This window comes from Phlebotomus papatasi, chromosome 2 (genome assembly GCF_024763615.1).
Source record: "Phlebotomus papatasi isolate M1 chromosome 2, Ppap_2.1, whole genome shotgun sequence".
NCBI lineage: Eukaryota > Metazoa > Arthropoda > Insecta > Diptera > Psychodidae > Phlebotomus > Phlebotomus papatasi.
Window position 1 is genome coordinate 56218926 of NC_077223.1, and position 22625 is coordinate 56241550.

At 32.7% G+C, this 22625-nt stretch overlaps 1 protein-coding gene across 6 annotated transcripts in view; it reads left to right on the forward strand.

Moving 5' to 3' along the window:
* Positions 1-1658: 1658 nt before the first annotated feature.
* Positions 1659-22625, forward strand: part of LOC129801817 (synaptotagmin-5) — a 42833-nt gene continuing 21866 nt past the window's right edge. For 2 of the 6 annotated variants that reach the window (XM_055847163.1, XM_055847165.1), the window contains exons 1-3: positions 11949-12330; positions 18072-18461; positions 20065-20277. In XM_055847163.1, coding sequence (XP_055703138.1) covers positions 18240-18461; positions 20065-20277 — 435 coding nt within the window. In that variant the 5' untranslated portion in view covers positions 11949-12330; positions 18072-18239. Of the gene's footprint in view, positions 1774-2001; positions 2066-7899; positions 8120-11933; positions 12331-18071; positions 18462-20064; positions 20278-22625 lie in introns of those variants that run through there. The other 4 variants (XM_055847166.1, XM_055847164.1, XM_055847161.1 and 1 more) reach the window with 4 other exon arrangements.

The following is a 22625-nucleotide window of genomic DNA, read 5'->3' on the forward strand; positions in this document are numbered from 1 at the left end:
TCAGTTTAGCAGGAGTCGAGATAATTGAGTTTATGTGATATTGAAATTGTTTTTTCGACTGTGGCGCCTCTTGCGATGGTCCTATGAAGTTCAGGTGTTCTAGAAAGTTGTAGTGCTTTGCGAAACTATTAATTTGCGCCTTCACTCATGAAAGTAGGTGAAATAGAACTGGAGATATGGCGTTTTTGATTTTGTGAAATTTGACCCTTCATATTTCAGGTTCTGTTGTAACCAAAGCGAACCGACGTCATTTTTTGGAAACCTCATAAACTAGACTACAACACTATAAAATTTTATCGAAATGCGTAATGATATTTTTGAGAAAAATGAGTTTGAATTTTGATGAATTTTGACGCAATCACAGCACCATCTGTGGTGACTTTTTGAACTTCTATCTGAAAGTGCTCATCGAGATGAAACCAAAAATCTAGAATTTAGGTCAAAATGTTAATAAGGAGCAGAGATAGAGGCCGGTCAATTTTCGATTTTTAACCCCTTAGGGGGAAGTGGGACACCTTTGAAAGTGGGGTACCTTTGAGATTGGGATTTTTCAACTATTTTTAAATAAAATTTAGCCTTATAGTGATATAATTTAGCTGCACAAACAGATTGAGCAGCTAAATTACATTACCATATAACTCAGTTCCATTTCAACATGGGAGGAAAATCCCATTTTCAAAGGTGCCCCACTTTCAAAGGTGACCCACTTCCCCCTATAGTTCGGGTCAGGGGTTTTCGATCGACTTAAGTATTTTTTTGTTTGATAGGTATAATCTGTGGCTACAATATTCTAAAATTTCAGCTCGATGTGCAATGGAGTTTTTGAGTTATGTAACTTAGAAAATTGAAAAATCTTCTTTTTAATAATAGCGCCGGTTGTTTTATGAATTTGCGATGTTAGAAGAGGAAGTGGCATTTCACGAGAGCTTCACAAAGCGCCCTTAATTTTTAAATTCTGACAATTAGAACCGGAGTTATGGCCATTTTAAGAAATTTTTTGGACCCTCAGCTTGGGTCAGGGGTGTCGGGGAACCTTAAGTTGATCAATCGATTGATCGAAAGCCCTAAGGCCCAGCGATAACATACTAAAATTTGAGCCCGATCGATGCCATAGGGGCGGATCCATTGAGAAAACAAAAAAAGTGGCTATTCAAAATGGCGGAAGGTGGGAGGGGGGTGGGGGGGGGTCAATGTACCAATTTGCAATTTTCACCCGATGTATAACTTTTGCCGAAAACCGAAAGTCGATATGTCTCTTAGTTTAGGAGCTATTAAGCTCCAAAGAGCGGCCGGACGGACGGACGGGAACGGTTTTTAGCCATTCATATATTCGTGATCAGGACGTGACCAAACACATTTTCGCAATATTTGGGGCTAATCGAAGGACATGAGATTTTGTTAGGATTATAGTAGAGATTGATAAGAATCTCACCTAATATCATCTTCACACAATCGATGTCTACAAAATATGGTACATTTATTGGCATATCAAAATATTTTTATTCTCGGAATGGAGTAGGTCTTTCAAGGTCTCGTCAATGCGAATTGGTGGTTTTCTGCCAATAACTGATACTGAATGAAAAACATGCGAATCCTTGGCTCGTGTCCTGCTGCTTCATGCGTGGGGATATCTGATGTCGAGCCACGCAGAAGAAAAATCTGTTTTCATTCATTGTCGCGGTTTGATGAGAGAGAGCCGCCTCTCTCGAGCAGATAGAATCAACAGTCTCTAAAGTGCTTTGGATGGATAAACATCGCAATTTTTGCATTCAAGTATGAGTCCATTTAACAAATTTTTGCTAAGCCGCAAAAGTGCTGTCTATTTTTCCTTCTATTTGTTACTTTAATTTGTTCCTAATTGCTCAATTAATTGGTATTTGTAGGGTTTCTTGTTTGTTTTTCTTTTATTAATTTGCTTAAATAAATACGTTTGTTTAAAATGTTTTTGTGTTGAATTAAGATTAAATCTGATAAATTGCTGAATTTTGATTTTATTCATAGATTTCCCAGTGGACTTACACACAACAATCAATAATCAAAAGGACTTTCTATTATCAACATTCCTGTAAGTTGTTTTCTCAATCCGCCAAACATATTTTAACCATATGGTGCTTAAAATTGACCTATCTTTTAATATGGCATGTCACTAAATTAGTACTCAGGATGATCCCTCTTTTCAATGCTGTGAATATATATTAGAATGAATTTTTCATCAACAAAAAATTACCATATTTTATCTCATCAAAAGTCAGACAAATTTGCTTGTAAGACGCAAAATACAAACAATTCGTATTGATTTCTACTTGTGAAATAAAGTTGGTTAGCAAAGAATTTTATCCTAAAAATTAGTCATGTAACATCATTATTTTTTGCAAGTCTTATAGCTTCTAGTAATTTTTTTTACATGGGTTATCCAGCAATCCCTCTGTATATTACATAAGCATATAGTCACCTAAAATAATGATTGTTGTCCTGAAAGAGATCGATAAGCGTCTATATCTATTATGTTATCATTTCATTGCATTTTATCGCAATTGAAGGCGTCATCAATGCTGGATCGATACAAGATTAGATTAGAATAAAAAATACCACAATAACATAATGCTATTTACTTCAATGACAATGACATAAGTAATGCTGAGAAAATCACACTTAAGGGATTATCATAATTTACATAAGATTAAAAATTATCGTACCAAAAATTTCAGATTTAGAAGATTAAAGAAATGGGGGATAAAGGAGACAGTGTTCCTTGGAATTTACCATGAGATAACATGGATTTATTTAGGCAGGAAGTTGTTCAAACAATAATAGTTTTATAAGATTGAAGTGTGAACGACCTCAAAATCAAAGATTGATACATTCAAAAAATATTCGAATCTGTTTTGTAAAGGGAGCGATAAGGTGTTTAAGCTTTGTAGAATGCTTGAACAAATTTAACGTATTTCAGACTTCAGACTTTAGATGTTATACCCCAAAAGTAATTTCTCATTATTTATCTTATAATTAAGGTAGAGCTCTTTAGCAGATTAAATACTTGGTAAAAGCGTACAAAATTACAGAAAATAACAATTATTATTTCTGAAGAACAATAAATATTTGTATATAACCTATTGTCCGTTTATAATCGTATACAACTGATTCAGACTCATCGAGGATCCCAAGACCTTTCAAATAAACAGAAACTTTTTTTTCAGTCTTAGCTTAAATTACCTCAAAAGTACTTTCATATAATTTGAACTGATTTATAAATCACTCAAAAATCCCATAAAATAGTTTAGGAGAAATAAAATTAGTTTCTGGAATAAATTACTTATTGGTGAATAACCTGTTCATGACCGGTTCAGAATCAATTAGAAATATTGAATTTTATCAGAAATTCTAAAACCTTTCCAATGAGCCCAAATGTGGCCCTAAAATTCAGTCTAGGGCCCTTTAAACCTTTGACCTTAAAAATCGTTATTAGAAATTATTCAACAGAATTTTCATATGTCGACGAAATGTTCACCTGGATAATCTCTAAAAGTCTAAAATATATACAGAAATGAAAAAAAATCACACAACGCGTTCCAGAACAATTACAAAAACTGTGTTTTGGAGGGGACGGGGAAGGGTTGGCGAAAAATGAGGGGAATGTGAATGGTTGCAGGATCGTTTTATGGGCTATGGGGTCCCCCTAACGTTTAAGATATGTTAAAATTTTGGATATCCTAGGCCCGGAGTGCACTTGATGACCCTAAAAAATAAAAAGATTATTTAGAGAGAACTGGGGTAGTAGTAAACAGGGGTAGTTGTAAACACTGTGATTTTTTTCATTAATTTTAAGACTCCAGAGGATAAAACCCATGAGCATTCATAGATACCATGAGGATATATGTCCACAGATGAATTGGTCAATAAAATCCTAATACTTTAAAAATAAAAATAATTTTTCCTGTCTTCTTCTTCTTCATTTCATTCGTTTGACAGCTGCATCTCGTGGTGGGAAATTTTTCGTTGTCCAGCGCAAACTTTTAGGAAGAAAACGCAAAAAATACTTTTAATTTTTTTCCTATTTCTAAATAAAATTAGAAACTGTAAGAAGTAGAATATTTACGTTAGTAGAAAAAATACGCCTACATTTTCTTTTCAATTTCACAAAATGAGTAGATGAAGGAGCGGGAAATTGACCTTCATGCGAAATGTCTAATTCAGAGGTGTGCAAGAACCGTTGAAACCGAATAAACGTCAAAATAAGTTTGCTCCGTTTTGACCATTGACGAACAAGCTTTATTTGACGTTTTTTCGGTTTCAAACGGTTCTAGCACACCTCTGGTCTAATTCATTGACTACGAAAAAATTGGTGGCGCTATGTTCAATAAGAAGTCACATGATGTCAAAATATGGGGAAAATCCATTGAAAAATGTCTGATTTGCATGCTTTTAGTTTTTTTGCTATTTTAATTATTCTTTGTAAAAAGTGTAGTGATTTTTTGAAAAATATGCAGTCTTTATATATTTCATAAGTAAATTGAAATAATTGAAAGTGGTGCAAAGTTAATTTCAAGGTTGGAAAAAAGGATGTTTAAATCCTCACTAGAAAGTGTTTACTTCTACCCCAGGTATTTTCTGAAAGGAGAAAAATGCACAGTGACACAAATTTTATTTTTATGGAAAATTCAATTGTTTTCCAGCATCCGCATTACCCTCGATGAATTGCCTATACCCAAGGGTAAAACATGACCTAAGAAAGATTTTCCAAACAATCACTGTGTGCTTCGAAAATCACCTCAAATTCGCATCTATCGAAAATGTTTGCTTGTGCCCCAGTCTCCCCTATATAGTTTTCTCTGTCCAGAATCAACATATTTTTATTTATTTTACACGAGCATATTGATATGAATCTCTAATAAAAATTTTATGGAAAGAGTTTAAATTATAATCATAAACAGATAAAATTATATAATTTACATTAATCCTATATATTATTTCTTTTAAGTCTTTTCTACTCTCTTCAGCTTGAAAATTGTGTAATTGACATTGACATTGGTAATATGAGGAAAATAGAAAACATAAGCAGATCAAACTTTACTTATTGGATTGTCAAAGACACTCTCTGGGAATGCATCTTAACAAAGAAATCTTGTTGCTGTAAAATAAACCCTGATTAAATCGATTATTTGTTATCTCTCGTAGAGATAACAGCAGAGATTGAATTGAGAAAATAACCAGTGATAAGCCCAGAGAAGCTTATGGTAGCTGAGATTCTTTACAGGTGATCTCGATATGCGTGCAACTTTAAATGCGTGAAAATTCGATTGTGTGTTGAATTTTGGGGGTAAAGAATCAGAAAGGGGTTACTCAAGTTTGGAATACCGACACATTTTCCCGTTAGAATCCATAGAATTCGCAGAATCACTCGTAAGATTATGATAGAATCTTAAATTATATTCCTTCAAGAATCACTGGAATCAAATGAAATTATTAGAACCAAACTGAATCACAGAATCATTATTTCTCAAAATTCCGCGGTAGATAATAATGATAAGCCAAAGTACTTTCCAGACATTACAGATTTTTATGGATTTTTTTTTATTTTCCAAAGAAGATCAATAAATAGACATTTTTTCATATTTTCAACTAAAACAACAATCGTAGAATATGTCTCATTCAAAAAGAAATAGATGTGATTGTTAAGGAATCATACCTAATACGATTTCTCCCATGACGGATACAAGTTAAAAGACACAGTTAGCAAATGCGTTTAGGCCGGACCCCAGGGATACCAAGAACAAAATTGTAAACGGTGAGGCGCTACATTTTCTCCTATGTTCAATATTTTACAAGTTTATTATTTAGGATTGATAGGAATAGGAGGCTCAATTTAGGGTCAAGGGTGCAGCCAGGATTTTAGCAAGAAGAGAGCCAAATTGGAGAACTATTCCCAACAGAAATCGTTTTTCGAATGAACAAATTTTGTAAAAATAAGCCCAATTATTATAATTTTAAGTTTATTTTTTTTATTTTACTTACAATTACAATGCATGCTATTGAGATTAAATCCCTTGAAAGCACTGAAACAGTTTAAGCAATTGAAGAATCAGTTAGCACCCACCGCCGTCTTAGCGTTGGTGACCGACCTCCAGTGCAAAACGGTGGAAATGCTCTTTCGCAGGTTGTATGAGGCAAAGAAATTAATAAAAGGAAAAAGGAATCCAATTAGGTGCAATCCATTTTTCAAGGAAACCACTGTGACGATTTTTAACGATTTTGCCGGATTTAGACAAAGGCTATACAATAAAATTTTCATGGATCTGAGTAGCTTTCCGTTCCAGGACCTTACATTTTAAAGTATGAGGATTCGAAAACGATATTCTTAGAGACCAAAAAGGCTTTGAAACTTTTGTATGCTTCAAAAATCATGATAAATTTTATTTTAATCCAATTTTGATTATTTTAAGTGGTTCACACAGTACATAATCAGATTTAATTGACTTCCAAAAATAAATATTAGCGTTTTTCTTTTAAGGAAAAGGAAATAAAAGCACCTTCCGCTTTTTTTTTAACTTTCTTATGAAGATATCAACTATCTTTCAGTTTAAAATTCACAATAAATGAATTTTTACGTCGTTTTTTGATGATATAAAATTTATTTTCAAAGATGAAAACATTTCCACAAAAAAAAACGGGTGGAATTTCTGGTAAAAAATATATTTTTACATACTTTTAATCAAGAATTTAATTTAACTACGACAAGAACAATATGCTCGACGCGATTTTTTATGCCTTCAGCACACCTTTTAGATCAGGAAAATTTCATAAAGTCAAAATTCACTTTTCTTTTTTTCTCAAAAGATTTTCATAAGTCTATCGCACTTTAACAGTATCAAAATTGGATTGAACTAATTTTAATTTGGAGTGATGTTTAAAAGAAGAAGAAGAGTGTGAAAGAGTGATAGACATATGCAAAGTTTTTAAGAAAGAAAGGGATGTGAATTTTGACTTTATGAAATTTTCCTGATCTAAAAGGTGTGCTGAAGGAACTACCCCTAAAATTCAACTCAAAATCGAATTTTCACATATTTCGCGAAGCACGCATTTCTAGGTCATCTGTAAAGAATCACAGCTATTATAAACTTCTCTGGGCTTATCACTAGTTTTCAAGCGTGTATATGAATACCGCCTCCTTCTTGGTAAAGTTGAGCATAATTTCTTCAATTTAATTTAGTTAAATTTCAGATGTATTTACGGTCAATAAATATCGAGTGTTTCATCTTTATTTTTCATTCAAAAAATAAATAAAACTCCTAATACATTTTCATTTTCACAAATTGAAAGACATACTGTGTTGAGTGGTAAAACAAGTGATTTTGATTGGAGCAAGTGTCAGAAAATTATTAGATTATGAAAAGGAATTCACGCTGAAATTCATATTTGTATGAGAGGAAATTCTATAAAAGAAATTTTCGGGGAAATTGTAAATTATAAAATTGTCTTGAAATGTCGCTTAAGCATCACATCAGAGATTTATATAAGACCTTGGACAACTTCTAAGACGGGACAGAAGAAATTGTAGAAATCATAAGGAGTTATTTGCTCTTCTAAAAATGTCCCAAGGCATATTATAAAAGCTTCTTAACCAATAATCGATGACTTTTTTTTTTACTGATTTTGAGGAATTCGTTGACTTTAAGATTATAGTTTCAAAAGAGCTTAAAGCGGTCTCGGGAATTTCTTCTAAAATTAAAATTCGCATAAACAATATATATATATATATATACATTTCTTCTTACATTTCTCCGTATGGTTTGTTTTTAAATATTACAATAAAAGTTTAAAATTTGCAAACATTCCTAAAAATAAAACTGTAAAGGGAAATTTTAGTGCTGGATTTAATTTGTAAATTTTAAATATTTGCAGACTTCAATTGAGAGCTGTTCATCAAACATCTGACGACTGAGAAATGATTGTGAGTTCGGCAGTTTTGGGAGCTGCAGCCGGGACTGGGCTGGCTTTGTTAGTAGCTATGACCATCGTCGTATACCGCTATTACCAGGTTCGTCGGCGCGGTAAAGAATGGGCGGAACTTGAATGTTATAGCACCAAGAAGCAGTACATTCATCGAAAGCTTTTACTCAAGGTACGCTTTTGTGCTATTTTATAAAAGTTTCACCAGATGGCTTCGTAAAAAGCTTTCACGCAAAATTCAATATAGCGTGGAAAATTTACCATAAGACACGCGCAAAAATGTTTTTGAACAAATTTGATTACAAATGCGTCTATTAAAAGGACCCGTCTTTTGTCAATTACAATCTACTAATGATATCCTATTAAACCAAACCCATTGGGACAATGAGGCTGGACTTAATCTTACATAAACCATTTGCAACATCAATTTTCAAGGTTGTCAATTTGTATGAAAATAAGGAAAGATCTTGCAACTATAACTATTGATACATGTCACACTGAGAAAATATAATTCTCGAATACAACCATATAATATAGTCCTAGTGCAATCAACAAGTCTCGTTGGAAGAAACACAGGTTGTCTATATTTTAATTTTCTTTTTAAAATATTTGTTTTCATTTATTGATTTTGAAAGAACTGTATTTAAGGTGACTTTTTTTAAGCAATATTTTGAAAGCTTTTTATGTTCTTTCAATTTTTTAGATGTTAGGTTTGCGCTAAATACTTATTCTGACTGTCAGAAGAATGATGTCATTGGAGACCAAAAAAACGCATAGTAAATTCTAGTATCTGGATGCACAAAAATTTAGAAATGTTGTTGGGCTTTTGCCCTTAAAGAATCCTCAGAGAGACCAAGGCTTATCGCGGCCAATTGCAATTTCCAGGTCATTACCGATTACCGACTGACTAACACTGTCGCCTATCAGCCATTCCCCCACACGACGGGCAACAGAACTATACCACATCACCAGTTAAAAGGCCTTCGCATAGCAAAAGAAAGCGGAATAGGAATAACAAGCGAAAAATTCCTCGGAATTTCCTATATCTTTCCTTGAAAAATTCCATAGGAATTTTTCATAATATATTCCAAGGGAATTCCAATGGATTTATAAAGGATTTTTTTTGTGGAATACTTCCATGGAAATGTTTGCGGACTTTATGTGGATTTTTCCACCTAAATAGAATGGAGAAAAATGAAGTTGTCACATGTATCTTATTCTTTTATTTTCCTTATTTTCGAATATTTAAGTTTAGGAAATAGCAAAGATTACGAGGATTTTATTATGTTTTACTAAACCAGCAATAGCGAATTAACATTACATAATAAAAAAAAGTATTTGATAAAAAAATAATTTTTCGTAATAAAATACACCTTAAATGAAATAAAAACAGTCTTATTTTAGCTTAGCAACCTATTTATTTTAATCATTTCATTATTATCTACATGAAACGCAGTGTCGCATAATTAATTTAATTATAATTGTCACAGGAATCACTAAAACTGTTTGCGGAACGTTTGAAAACAAATTATCCATGTTGTCACAACACCATTTTATTTGGTAGATTTTCGAGAAAAATAATAGTGGAAAGATAGTGGAATTTTTTATAGGAATTCACCAGCTTATCCCGTGGACGATTCACATTTGATTTCCCGTGGAGTTCCGTGGAATTTAACGCTGGAATTCCAGTGTATCGTACTTGAAATTCCATGGAGAGCTATGATTTCAATGGAATTTCCGACTCCAAATTCCATGGAAAATTTGCTGGAATTTTAGCGTCGAATTCCGCGGTGTATTGCAATTTGGACGCTAGTTTTCCACTGGAATTTCCATGGAATTTCGCCATGGGGTTTTCTTGGAGCGAGAAGCGGGAAATATGAATTTCCCGCGAACAGGGAAGGGAATCCATCAACCGGTCTCTATTTCGCTATCAGGTGGAAAATCTCGACTATAAGAAAGAAATATTTTCACATCAAATTATTATAGTGCTTTTTTGATTCAAAATATTTCGTTCTTCGAATTTCGAATTTGGTTCAAGATAACTGAATAGCGTCCCTCAATTTCAGCTGTAAATCGAATTTGCATATGCATTCCGAGTTAGCTCACGTTAAGAATCTCATCTACAATAAGCTGATCTAGGCTTATCACTAGTTTCTGATTTAATTTCTAAGACTTTTCGACTTTAATTTTTGAAATAATGATCCTTTCAACTGCTCGAAATCCGAGAGAGAATAGTTTTCACAATCCAGTTTTTCTTTCAAATTCTCACCATCTTGGCTGCTAAACGGTAAGAGATATTGACTTCCGATCTTCGTTGACCCCCCACAAGTCAGCATTTTCTAGTGAACTCACTTACCCGAATCACCCCACCCCTTTCAACCCCTCCAAAAACATGATTTTTTGACTTTGCAAAAATTTGGCCCTAGAGATTTCAATGATTTTCGGATAAATATGTTGTGTAGTTAGTCCGTCTGTCCATTTCGTCTTTAGACACCTTTCACCAGAAAAATCGCCATCTTGTAGTCGTTTTTCCTGCAAACACAGTAAAGTAGGGTCGTTCTCTACAACCTGACTGTGGTAATGTCCGTTATATTCCAACCATGCCGGTTTCATGTCCGGGTGTGGATTGGGGCGCTTCAAACTTGAATTATTCAAGGTCAAAGCCGAATTTTCACTCGATTTGGTCACTTAATTAATTAAAAGATTAATGATTTTTTTAGACCCTCTTCTTGAATAATATTCAGCTTCAAGATAGTTTTGTGGTAATTTATAGCCAAATTTAATTCGAAAATAATTTTATATGCACCAGAAAAATTTACGAAATAAGGCAGAGCTTCTTCTCGGGAGTTCAAGCTGCTCGCAAAGCCTCGGACGCTTTGCCACCCCTTTCACATTAATTTTCCAAGAGCTTACTCAGCCAGGCCTCTATCCAAAAGTAAGAAATTTTTTAGGCATTCTTAATTTGTTTTACGATTTGCAAAAAAAAACTAAAACTGTTATGATTGAAATATTAAGCATTACAGACATGAATCCTTTATTAAATTGTAGAAAAGCATTGACCTTACTCTTAGCACTCTTTTGTTATCACCCTGCCATATTGAAGTTCACTATAGCATAAGAGATACATGAAGTATACATTGTTCAGTGAGAAAACGCAATTGTGTACTACTAGCATATATAGAATTAATCTCAATATGTAAACGTGCATTAATCAATTAAATAGCGAGATTCATCACAATTTTAACATATTTCTTTTTATGAAATTTTTCCACATGTCCCCTCAAAAAATACATTTAAAATTCATTTATTAAAGTATCTAATGGAAAATTAATTAGGATTTCACAAAAGATTGCAATTTGTATGGTATTTTTGAAATCCATGTACAAATATGGTATTTAGGCTAATGGAGGGTATGTCAACAATTGATTTGAAAATGTTGTTGCCACCAAATTGATGGAGCATCAGCACCAAAATGAGCTCTTTCCAGGGACCTGTTGCAATGACATAGGTAGATACTAGCAGTTCCATTTGTTAACCATTTGAAAGCTCTCTTTCGGTCTTTGCGCATGCTTGGGCTTTTTCTTACTGCTCTCTATGAGATTCTGAAATAAACAGATATGTATTCATAGCTTTCAAAATAAATAAATAATTTCATATATTTGATTAATAAATAGTTTGAAATTGAAAATTGAAACTGAGAAAAATAAAATGTCTTCGAATACAATTAAGAAAAAAAGAACAAATAAACCGAAAACATATTAAAAAATTGCAATTTCATAAAATTTTTTGTAAGAGATGTCAATGTGGAAATTATTGCCTCATATTTTCTACAATAAAATTTTTAATATTAACAGTAGTTTGTGAAGCTCCTTTATGAATGACTATAAGAATATTTAGTATGACACATTGTTGATTCGACTCTGCTCGACGCCGCTCCCCATAGAAAATATTTGCTAAATTGAACAAGGAGAAAGCCCAAAGCTCTCAGTGTATCTCAACAATCACCACTAGACGAAGGACTCCTGCGGGAACCACTCTCAGTCTTCTCAGTGACGTCTTCTTATCGCCCCATTCCTATCCCAGTGTCCTCGGTTATCCTTAGGGCTCTGTGACATATTAGTTTAGTGCAAATTTTATTTTTGTGTTTAATTGTGAGATCCAGAAAATGGGATAGAATTGCCTAATGCTGCGGAAAAAGCTCTTTGAGTGCAGCTTTCTGAAAGTGATTGAGAGAGAGAGAGAGAGTGTGTATATAAAAAGTTTAGAGCAACAGTTAACCCAAAGTGCAAGACACCCCCTAAAATCACCTTGAAAATTTAATGAAAGCGTGAGGAGAAATGATTACCTGAGGAGAAGTTAAAAAAAAAACATCAGAATTGTGGTGTTAGCAAAAAAGCATTTAAAAAATACCTCTTGTTGTTTTCTTTTTACAAGAGAAATCTCAAAAATATCCAAATCAGTGTAATTAATAGTGTGATTGATTTACTCAGTAAAGTTTACGCAGAAATCAACACACTGTAATTAAATAAACAAATTGTTAGTTTAATTGGTATTCCGTCTCATTTCTTTAAAGTTCATCATTTATTTTAAATTCTACGCAAAACTAACGATACCTACCATATTGATTATGTGCAGAAAATATTCTTCGCATCATAGAAATCCACAATATTTTACATTTATGAAAGTATACAATGCATTAGAAACGTTAAAAATTACATAAAGCCAGTAGCTTACATCCCGACTTTACAGATTTATTTCTCACTACGCTATAATTTATTTACCAGTAGAGGAAAATTTTCGTTCTACATTACAGAATCAAAATGTCTGTAATTAACACATTAGTGTCGCATGGGAAAATCAATAAACATTCCTTTTGTCGTCTCGAAAGTGATTTTCTCTAGAAAACACTTAGCAGGTGTTCTATAAATGATTAGGAAAGTCAATATTATATATATTTCCTACCGTTTTTACTAATTCTCCATTGCCTCTAAAAATAAGCACGCAATTACACTGAGTGAGTCTCATGTGAAAAATTTAAAGTTTCAATTTATAATTAGAATTACATTGAGATTTGTGGATAGATATCTGCATCTACAGGTTATTTCTTTTTAATTGAATGTAAATGTGATAAATTTTGAAATTTTAAAATCAAAATGTATGAAATATTAATAGGAGTAGGGGAGACTGGGGCAAAAAGTCACAAATCGAAAAATTCAAAATTCAATATCTTTCAAGGTAAAAAAGATAGCGGCTCAAATTTTTTTCTATAGATAGCCCCCATAGACCTTCTTCAATGTCGTAAGTTTCTTAGAATTCGAACAAGGAATTTAGAAAATAAAAAATATCAAAGTTTTTAGCCCTATGTTTGAAATACTTTCCTTGCAGAAGATAACGATTATTATTTAGGGTAAAGTGTATAATTTGGAATTAGTTTTACAAGTTGGACAATTCGCCCGTACAAGTTGGACATGGCTTTTTTCTTGATAAATACAGTACAAAATTTGTTTTAAAGCACAAGGAACCAAATTATAAAATTAAAGCATTAAAAATATACAAATAAAAATGAAGTACTAAATTTATCAAGACAAAAAGCCCTGTCCAAATTGTACCATTGTCCAACTTGTACCACTGTCCAACTTATACCACTTTACCCTACTACTTATTTACCAAAATTGATGCACTGGTGAATATTTTCTAAATAATTTGGATTTTTTGAATACGAATCCGCTATCTATTTTAGAATTTCACAAAAGTTCTTTTCTCCAGAAATCCTTTTATTAAAAATGGCCACTTGGGGTAAAAAGTAACAAAAGGTATAAAGCAAAAAGTAACAAAAAAGCGAAGAAATTTCTGATGTCTCACGGCGAAAAGAAACGTCATTATCATATCTCGCCGCTTGTTGTTTGCATTGGTCAAACGATTTGCTGTCTTTTGTGTGTGTTTTTTTTTTTCTAAAATAGCTTGAAAAAAACGCTTTTCTCGTTTTCTCACTTTTCTCGTAGAGAAAACGGTGTTTTACAAAGGTGTAGATGAATAAATTTTCTATAAAAATATGTCCTCTATGTATTTTTTCAAATTAATGGAAGCCTGTAATGAAGCGAATCAAAATGTGATAATACCCAATCTCTGGTACTATTTGCCCCAGCATTTTTGAGATTAGTCAAAAAATTACCTTTTAGAAATTGGCTCGATAAACGTATTTTCTTACAAAATAGAGGAATATTATTTTCACAAAGTTGTAGAGCGGTAAATTTCCTATAAAACTGCGCTAATTAGAAATTTTTGAAGCGCTCGAGTAGCTTGTAAAAAAATAAAATATCCGTTTTGTGACTTTGTGCCCCAGTCTCCCCTACGCTGTAATATTCTACCTTAAATAGAACTACGATTATGCATTTGATGTCTGATTCGTCATGGTTCATAAAATTTCATATAAATGTACGTATGCACGTACAAGCAAGGTAATGTAATAATAAAACAATCCTTCGAAGTTCAATTTATGCAGAAATAATATTCAAACTAGTGGGTTTTTTTTCTTTCTGCTCTTAAAGATTTGTGTAAATAAATTGCTGCACTTTTAAAAATACTAAACATTAACTAAACTTGACATAAAGTTTTCATAAAAAGTTAGTTCAACGAATAATGACTTGATAAGGATCATAATATAGCTTATTTTAATTTTTTTTTGTACTCTATAGTTTATAATTGCAATACCTCATGAGAATGTAGTTTAAAGTACCTATTTCATTGATATTTTAATTTTTAAAGCCTTAAACTCCATGATTTAATAAAGATTCGAGTTTAAATATGTTTCGAGACTTATCAAATATGTATTGAATGTAACCAAATATAACACTACCACAAAATTAACCACATTGTTTGCACAAGTTCAAAATTTCCCGAGAAAAGCACAAATATCGCATAAATATTCATGAATCATTACAGGCAGCTCATATATAATTGAAAAATTCATTAATTTAAAAAAAATACAGATTGTACGCGTTACACCATGTGAATCATCAAAAGCCAGTAATAATCCTAGAATGAGCTATGATATGATAAATAAATTTTACATTTTTAATATTAGCAAGTTTAAAATGCTTGTAGTTAGTTAGGAGTTAAAATCAGAATTTTTTCACTTACACCAAGTGAATGCAAAACCATAAAATACAACTTTAAAAAAATCAATCTGGAGAAAATAATTTTCTTGGCTAATTAAAAAAACAGTTTTGTTCATAGTCTCACATAAACCAATTCTTCCATGGTTCTGTTTTACTTTTTCCATTCATTCACGTTTGAATAAAAAATGTAATTTTATGGTAAATTGAACTATAATGTGAAATTTGACGAGATTGAAAATTAGGCAGGACTGTTATTATATCAAGTATCACTTTGGTAAGTGGGTCAAGGTTATGCCATTTCTCGTTCTCCGCGCTTACATCACGTGCGTTTGTCGCTTCTTTGAACATCAGAGGACTTTTTAGTCTTCCGTGCTTTCTTATTGAGAAGGAACAAAATACTAATATATAATAATTAAGATGAAAATTAAATAAATGTTGCGAAATTTCAATAAACACGTGCTTAAGCAGCCATAAATGTTGCACAGAGACACATTCGATTGTTTACAATAAGGTTGTTATTAGTATCACGAGAAATTTCATTTAATAAAAAGTTTTTTTTTTAGAGACAGTCCAATCAGGATATTTATCAATAACACTTAAGATTTAGTCTTGTCTTTTGAACGGCGACGCGACGACTGTTTTTTCCTTACTGCTGTTTTTGGGAAGTGTTTATGAGACAGCTAATTATTCCCAGTTCCACTCTCGTAAATAGTCCTTAGCCCAATTAATTCCATTTTCTTTCTCCGCTGTATTTACAAGTATGAAGATTTTCGCTAGACATCTACAGGGATCTGGTTGATTTATTCAATAAGGTATAAAATTAATAGAAACAAAAATATGGAAATTTTTTTCTTCGAGAAATAAATTATACTAATGAGAAGATTTTCTAAAAAAAAATATTGAACAGTTGGAATAATTCTTCACAAACTGAAATACATAAAATATACCATTTAACGACGAGACACTTTTTCCGGACTGAAAATCAACAATAAAAATTAAACTGGGAAACATAATCAATGATAAGTCTTACATCTAATTTTGGAAAGTCCAACAGAATCTGATTTGTTGTATTTTGTGCTTCTATGAACGATAGGGACAAAAATAGCCCAAAAATTTAAGTAATTTTTCTGACAATACCAATGAATAATATTTTTCAATTTAATGAAAAATATTACGTATGGGTATTGTAGTTCTTATTGCCAAAAGGGTTTTGATAAAAAAAATAAGAAGTATAAAAAATAAATAAAATCAATTATGAATTTGAGAATTTAAAAATTCGCCATTTTTGAGCGCCAGTTAGGTAGACCAGTACTCTGCCAACTGAGTTATTAGAGGCCACACGCTTTTCTTGACATTCTACACGACCTTAACCAATTGCATTGTGCACTGCAATCGCTTACTTTCGGGGATGCGAGATTTGGAACCGAATGATTAGTGTTGCAACAACACTCATTTGGCATTATGGACAACACTAATTTTTCTCTCAGTCAGTGTGCAAATTAAGCTTTTTCATACACTGAGAAAAAAAGAGGGTGCGATTAACATTTTTTCCTTGTAACTTTAACACTTTTTAGGTGTAAAAATATATCAACATTTTTTAATGTTAATTTTACATCTTTTCAAAGGTAAAATCAACATGAAAAGGGTAACTTTAACCCATAATACACCTAAAAAGGGTAATATTTACACCGATCTCGGATCAATATTGCAGGGTAAAATTAACATTTCAACATCGAGGTTGTTTGTTTCTGAACTCGTTTTTTGACTCTAGCACCCCTAGTGTCCATATGACGAACTTCGATTATGTCAGAGAATTGTTGAATTTTGTGAAATCTTTCATTTTAACTTCATTTTAAATGAAATAGTTGAATAAAAGTGATCATATCAGTACCTTTGTACTTTCTCAGCGCCACTATTAGAAAAAACTATTTTTCTTACTCTAAAACTGCAAAATCGGAAAAATAGCGTAGTCTGAGCGGAAAATTATGTATAAACGAAATGTATACACAAATGCCGTCTACAATTATGTCGAAGTAATCATCAAAATCGGTTCAGCGACAGTCGAGATAATTGAGGTTATCTGATATTGAAATTGGGTTTTCGACTGAGGCGCCCCTGCTATTGGTGCACAAAGTTCAAGTGTTCTAGAAAGTTGTAGCATTTTGTGAGATCTTTCATTTGAGTCTTCATTCATCAAAATCGGTCAAATAAAACCGGAGCTATGACATTTTGAATTTCGTGGACTTTGACCCCTCATATCTCCGGTTCTATTGTAACCACAGCGAACCACGCTATTTTTTGGAAACTTCATAGCCTAGACTACAATACTTTAAAATTTGATCAAATTGCACAATCGCGTTTTCGAGAAAAATGAGTTTGAATTTTTACGCTATTGCGGCGCCATCTGTGGCGAAATTTTGAACTTGAAGTTTTGTCATTTGAAAGCCCTCGTTAAGACACACAAATAAAAAAAATGCAAGTCAAACTGTTAATTAGAACAGGACATAGAGGCCGCTCAATTTTCGAACTTTGACTCCTTATAGCTCCAGAGGCTCCAGAGTACTGTTCAGAGTACAGGAGCGGAAGAGATATCGAGAGAGAACGGAAAGTGATATCGACATACAGTTTTCGGCAAAAGGTTATATATCGATGGGTCGCTAGAAGTAGGTGATGTCAGATCCACTCCCTAACACCCACCCCCTTCCGCTATTTTAGATGTTATCGATAGATCTCAAATTTTAGTATGTAATAGCTAGGTCTACAAGCTTCCGGTTAAAAAAAATCAGATAAGCTTATGATATGTGAGATTCTTCTGTTTTATGAGACGGAAATTTCTTCTCATAGCTACATTTTTATTAAGGATATTATATTAATATAAAAAACTTATATAAAAAGCTAGCTTGTTGTCTCTATAATGTTATAGAGATATGAATCATACTCCCGTGGTATCAAACCACAATTCTTATGAAAAATATTTTTATAACTTATAATTGATGAACTCATAAGTGAACCTTTCTCTGTTGGAGATGCATTAAATTTCACCGCTTTCATCATCGTAAATTCATGGTGCTAGTTAGCTCAAAATAAAAAAAAGGTGCACAGAAGCACACGGTGATTTGGTGAGAATGTGAAAAATTTGGGACTATACATAGTGCTGTGAAAGAAAAGTGTAAGATGAGTGGTCTGGGACCAGCAGCGTGTTGGTTAGCACACAAGCGACTGGAATCTTGGAGATCTCTTGTGAGATCGAAGGAGCGTGCAAACTCCGTACGACAATCAGAGACCAGTGAGGAAGACCTCTCACTGGGATCACCCAATCCAGCCTCTTCATCGCAAAATAACTCAATCAGTGATTCGCAAAATGACTCAAATTCATCACTTGAGTTGCCAGAAAATGTATGTTCATATGTATATATATATTATATATATACTTTTTCATCACCCAAATTATATCATGTTTGAAAGGGAGGTTCCCATTGGGGGAAAATTTCAGCTTCAGCATAAGCTTTTTGGGAGAATGGAGACGAGAGAAACCGGATTAATTCATATTTACTGCGTATTTTCATGGCTTTTTCCATTTGACAGGCTTCAGTGGATTTGTATATATTTGAGCAAAAAAACAACACAGTATGAAATGTTATCCTCCTTGCAAATCTCCATAAGGGTATAGAAGGAAAAGGACATACATATATAAAATTGTGCTTTCTCAAGGAGCACGTGAAAAATGATAAGTTACAGATGCTCAAGTATGTAAAATTATCATTAGGGTATTGCGACAAGAAAAACCTTTTCTCAAAATTTTAAAGTTAATGTGAACGTTTTTATTACTAAAAATTTCCTATTTTATAAAAAAAACATCATTTGAACGTAAGCATACATTTATTTTAATTTATCAATATTACAATATGAAAATATGCTGAAATAAGTGCATGTGGGTTACTACATGCTTTAGAATTCTATCTTAATTATATATATATATATATGTACAATATTTTGTATCAACCCCTATCATAATATAGGGTAAGTTTGCCAAATTTCGGCATAGCAAGCATGCAAGCAACATGCAAGCGTCGAAGTCTCAAGTTTTAAATGTAATATTTTAAACACAAATTGATTTTTTTATTCTTTCTTCTGAAAGAGTGTTGCTTGGAGCATTGTAAAGAGTTTACCGTCTTGATTTACTCTAAAATCATTCTTAATACATTTTAAAACGAATAAAAATATAGACATAGCTTTGGTGCCCTATTTCGGCCACCTTCATTCTCTTAGTTCCTTGCCCTTCGGGAATTCTTCCAATGTCTTTTTCACGTCATCTCGTTTGTCGAAGCTACATTTTATGTTATTCTTTTGCATTGTATAATCTCTAGAGTATGTAAAAACTAAAAAATCATGGAAATTCGAGGAACAAAAAATGTGGCCGGAATTGCAAGCTGGCCGGAATTAGGCACACTTACCCTAAAGCATTTTAAGTGATAAAATGGCACGTGGAAACAGCCTTAGAATTATGAAATCATAACACGAAGTATTCTGGTACAACATTCACATATTGGTGTGAATTAAACTCATTGCATGATAAATTACTATGTCCAAAATGAGAAATTTATGTAAATAATTGCCGGATAAAGTATTGTTTTTAGTAGCCGAACGTGGCTGAAACACGCGAAAATTTACTCAGGAATCACTCACTTTAGCCCCAGAGTTGCCATAAAACCGAAGAAAATGGAATTATTCTGGAGAAAGTTCTTAAAAAAGTGTGGTTCAATAAAGGCTTTTTGAAATATTTCGAAGTGTGGCCCAAATGTTGATGATGGTACATTTTGGCGAGTGTCGAAAACTTGTAAAAAGTTTCTGTGGTGCTCTATTTTTAGCTAAGCGAGGGGTTGTAATTATATACTTTGCCATGAATTGCGAAATTTGTGATTCTTTCAAAGAGATTATCTTATTTTGATGCTCAAGTTTTTTTCCAGAAATAATTGGATTTCCTTTTTGATATGCCTAGGATTGTGCTGTGTCCAAAGAATCGCATGCGGTACAGCCACCAATCGCCGTTCCTGGCCACACAGTGAACATGGATGTAATGAGGGGTTCAATGGAGATGGCCCCGAGTCCTGTCCACCTGCAGCATCAGAGCAAATCCTTCCCACCGAGACTTACTAGGACACCATCTGTGTCTAGCCAGAGTAGTTTAGATAGTGCTCCTTCAAGAAATTCCGTAAGTTGTAGCTTTATTTTTAATTTACTGTAATTTTAAAACAATTTCTCAGAATTCAAGAATCTCACGTTGAAAATAAGCTAAAGGAAATTATTCTATCAATATTAATTTCATATCTAATTTCATCTCACAATTCTTATCAAAATATTTGATTTTAAGAAAGAAAATAGGATCGAAAAGTATCTCAACTCACTTTGCAATGACTTGAATATTCCATCAATCTCTATACAAATAAAGTTTCGCTTGCTTATTGTTTATATTTCTAGGGGTATTCATCTATTGGTCTTTCGGATCAACCCTATTACTAAAAACAAGGCGTTGTGTGCATAGTTTCCTTATGTGAATGTATTAGCGAAAGACATTTTTTTTTGCAGGTTAAGATCTGATATGCTGGAGTCCATATAAAAATCAAAAGAACAAAACTATTCGTTTATTGTAGCAATTTAATATCGTATATTCAATATAAATTTGTTCTTATTAGGTATTAAGTTTAAACTACAGTACCGGACAATATTGTACCAGTGTTTCAAAATTCTCTATAAAGGATTCAATATCTCAAGATCTAATTTATATTTTGATTGAAACTTTTTCCTTAGAGAGCTTTATTATAAAGCTACAAATTATGCCTTATTAGAATTTTTTAGGAGAAGGACTAATATTTTTGTAGAGCCTTTTAAAAAAAGGACAAATTTGGGTACAATTTTGTCACTTGTGCCTAAACGCTAGTTTTTGTTATAAAATTTTATTTTATGAATTATTTACGTAAAAAGGAATTTTATGTAATGACTTCCGGCTGTTATTAATGCATTTTGCATGAACACTTCCGGAATTATTTCACTTATAACCTAAGTAATGGTATATTTGAGTAAAATAAAAAATGAGTAAAATATGAAAAAAATGTATGAATAGAGTTATTAAATTCTTTATAGAGAATTTTGAAACATTGGTACAATTTTGTCCGGCACTGTAAGTATGAAGCAATACTTGTTGATGTTTTAGAAATAAGCCTAAAACCCACCAAAAAGGTGTGGCAAAGAGTCTGAGGCTTTGCGAGCTGCTCAAACTCCTGAGAAGGACCTGTGACTTATATTTTTATTCCGGAATTTTTTGGGTGCATATATGATTAAGGTCGTTTTGTTTGTTTACAAATCATCATAAAATCATAAAATGAAGTTAAAAATTGTACCGTAAGCCGATATCTTTCAGCTGTTTCAATTTTATACGGGTCAAAAGACTGAAAAAATAAAGACAGTTACATATTTGTAAAAAATCGTCAATTTACCGCTCCTTCACCTATTGTGACTGATGCAGTCGGGTTTAGAATTACAAGACTTTTAACAAAAAATTCAAATTTAACCAAATCTGTTGAAAATTGGACTCTCCAGGGTGGTTGAACTTTGACCTTCAATAACTCAAGACGATTTTTTTTTACGTTAGGTGTTGACATCGGCATATTCAGCTGAACTACCTTCAAACCATATCTGATTATTTTTAGTACGAATTTTTTGATTTTTAAATGCTTTTGGAATTTGTGAATCAATTTGATCTATATATCTTAAGAAAAAAAAATCATGCGATAAACTAATTCACGGAGTGCTCTATTAGACGGACGAGCATTCCGCAAAGCTGGGACGCTTTGCCATTTTTTTTTAAATGAAACTAAAACTAAGCTTTGGAATGATATAATATATAGCTCCAGAAACCAATTGTTACGTTATGGTAAGGCTGAATCCCATTTAAAAATAAGATTTACAGAGCGATGCAACTTTACAGATCTCGTCTATTAGTCTATTAACTTAAGAGATTTGCGATGCAACTTTATGAACGAGATGTCAAATCTCGTAATTTTATTGACAGGGTCTATTAGGAACGAGATTTTATATGAACGAGATTTGCGATGCAACTCTGAGTGGTGAATTTTATAAAATATGAATTCCAACCTCAAAACGTCTCATAACTATTGGACACTTTCAGAGGTGCCGCAAAGTACGAGATTGTCTGTTTTTGTGTGCTTTTCGAGGAGAAAGAATAAAGAATAATTCTTTTACTAGTTGTTTTCTTTATTCGACGTTGATAAATACTTAATTCATTAAAATAAAGCATTTTTTCTTTGGAAAATTGGATTTATATATTAGTAGTAATGATGAAGCAGCGTGATGTAACTAGCACAATTGCTGATGCAACGTGGTGATGAAGCACAGTGATGTTGCTGACGTTACAGGGGCTATCATGCTGGTCGACGTGCTACCATCAGGTCAATCTCCTGCTCCCTGCTCCCCACACAACCGCCCCCGCTCCCCTCCCCGCCCCCACATTTTTTATTTTTAACTTAAATTTTGAGTAAATAT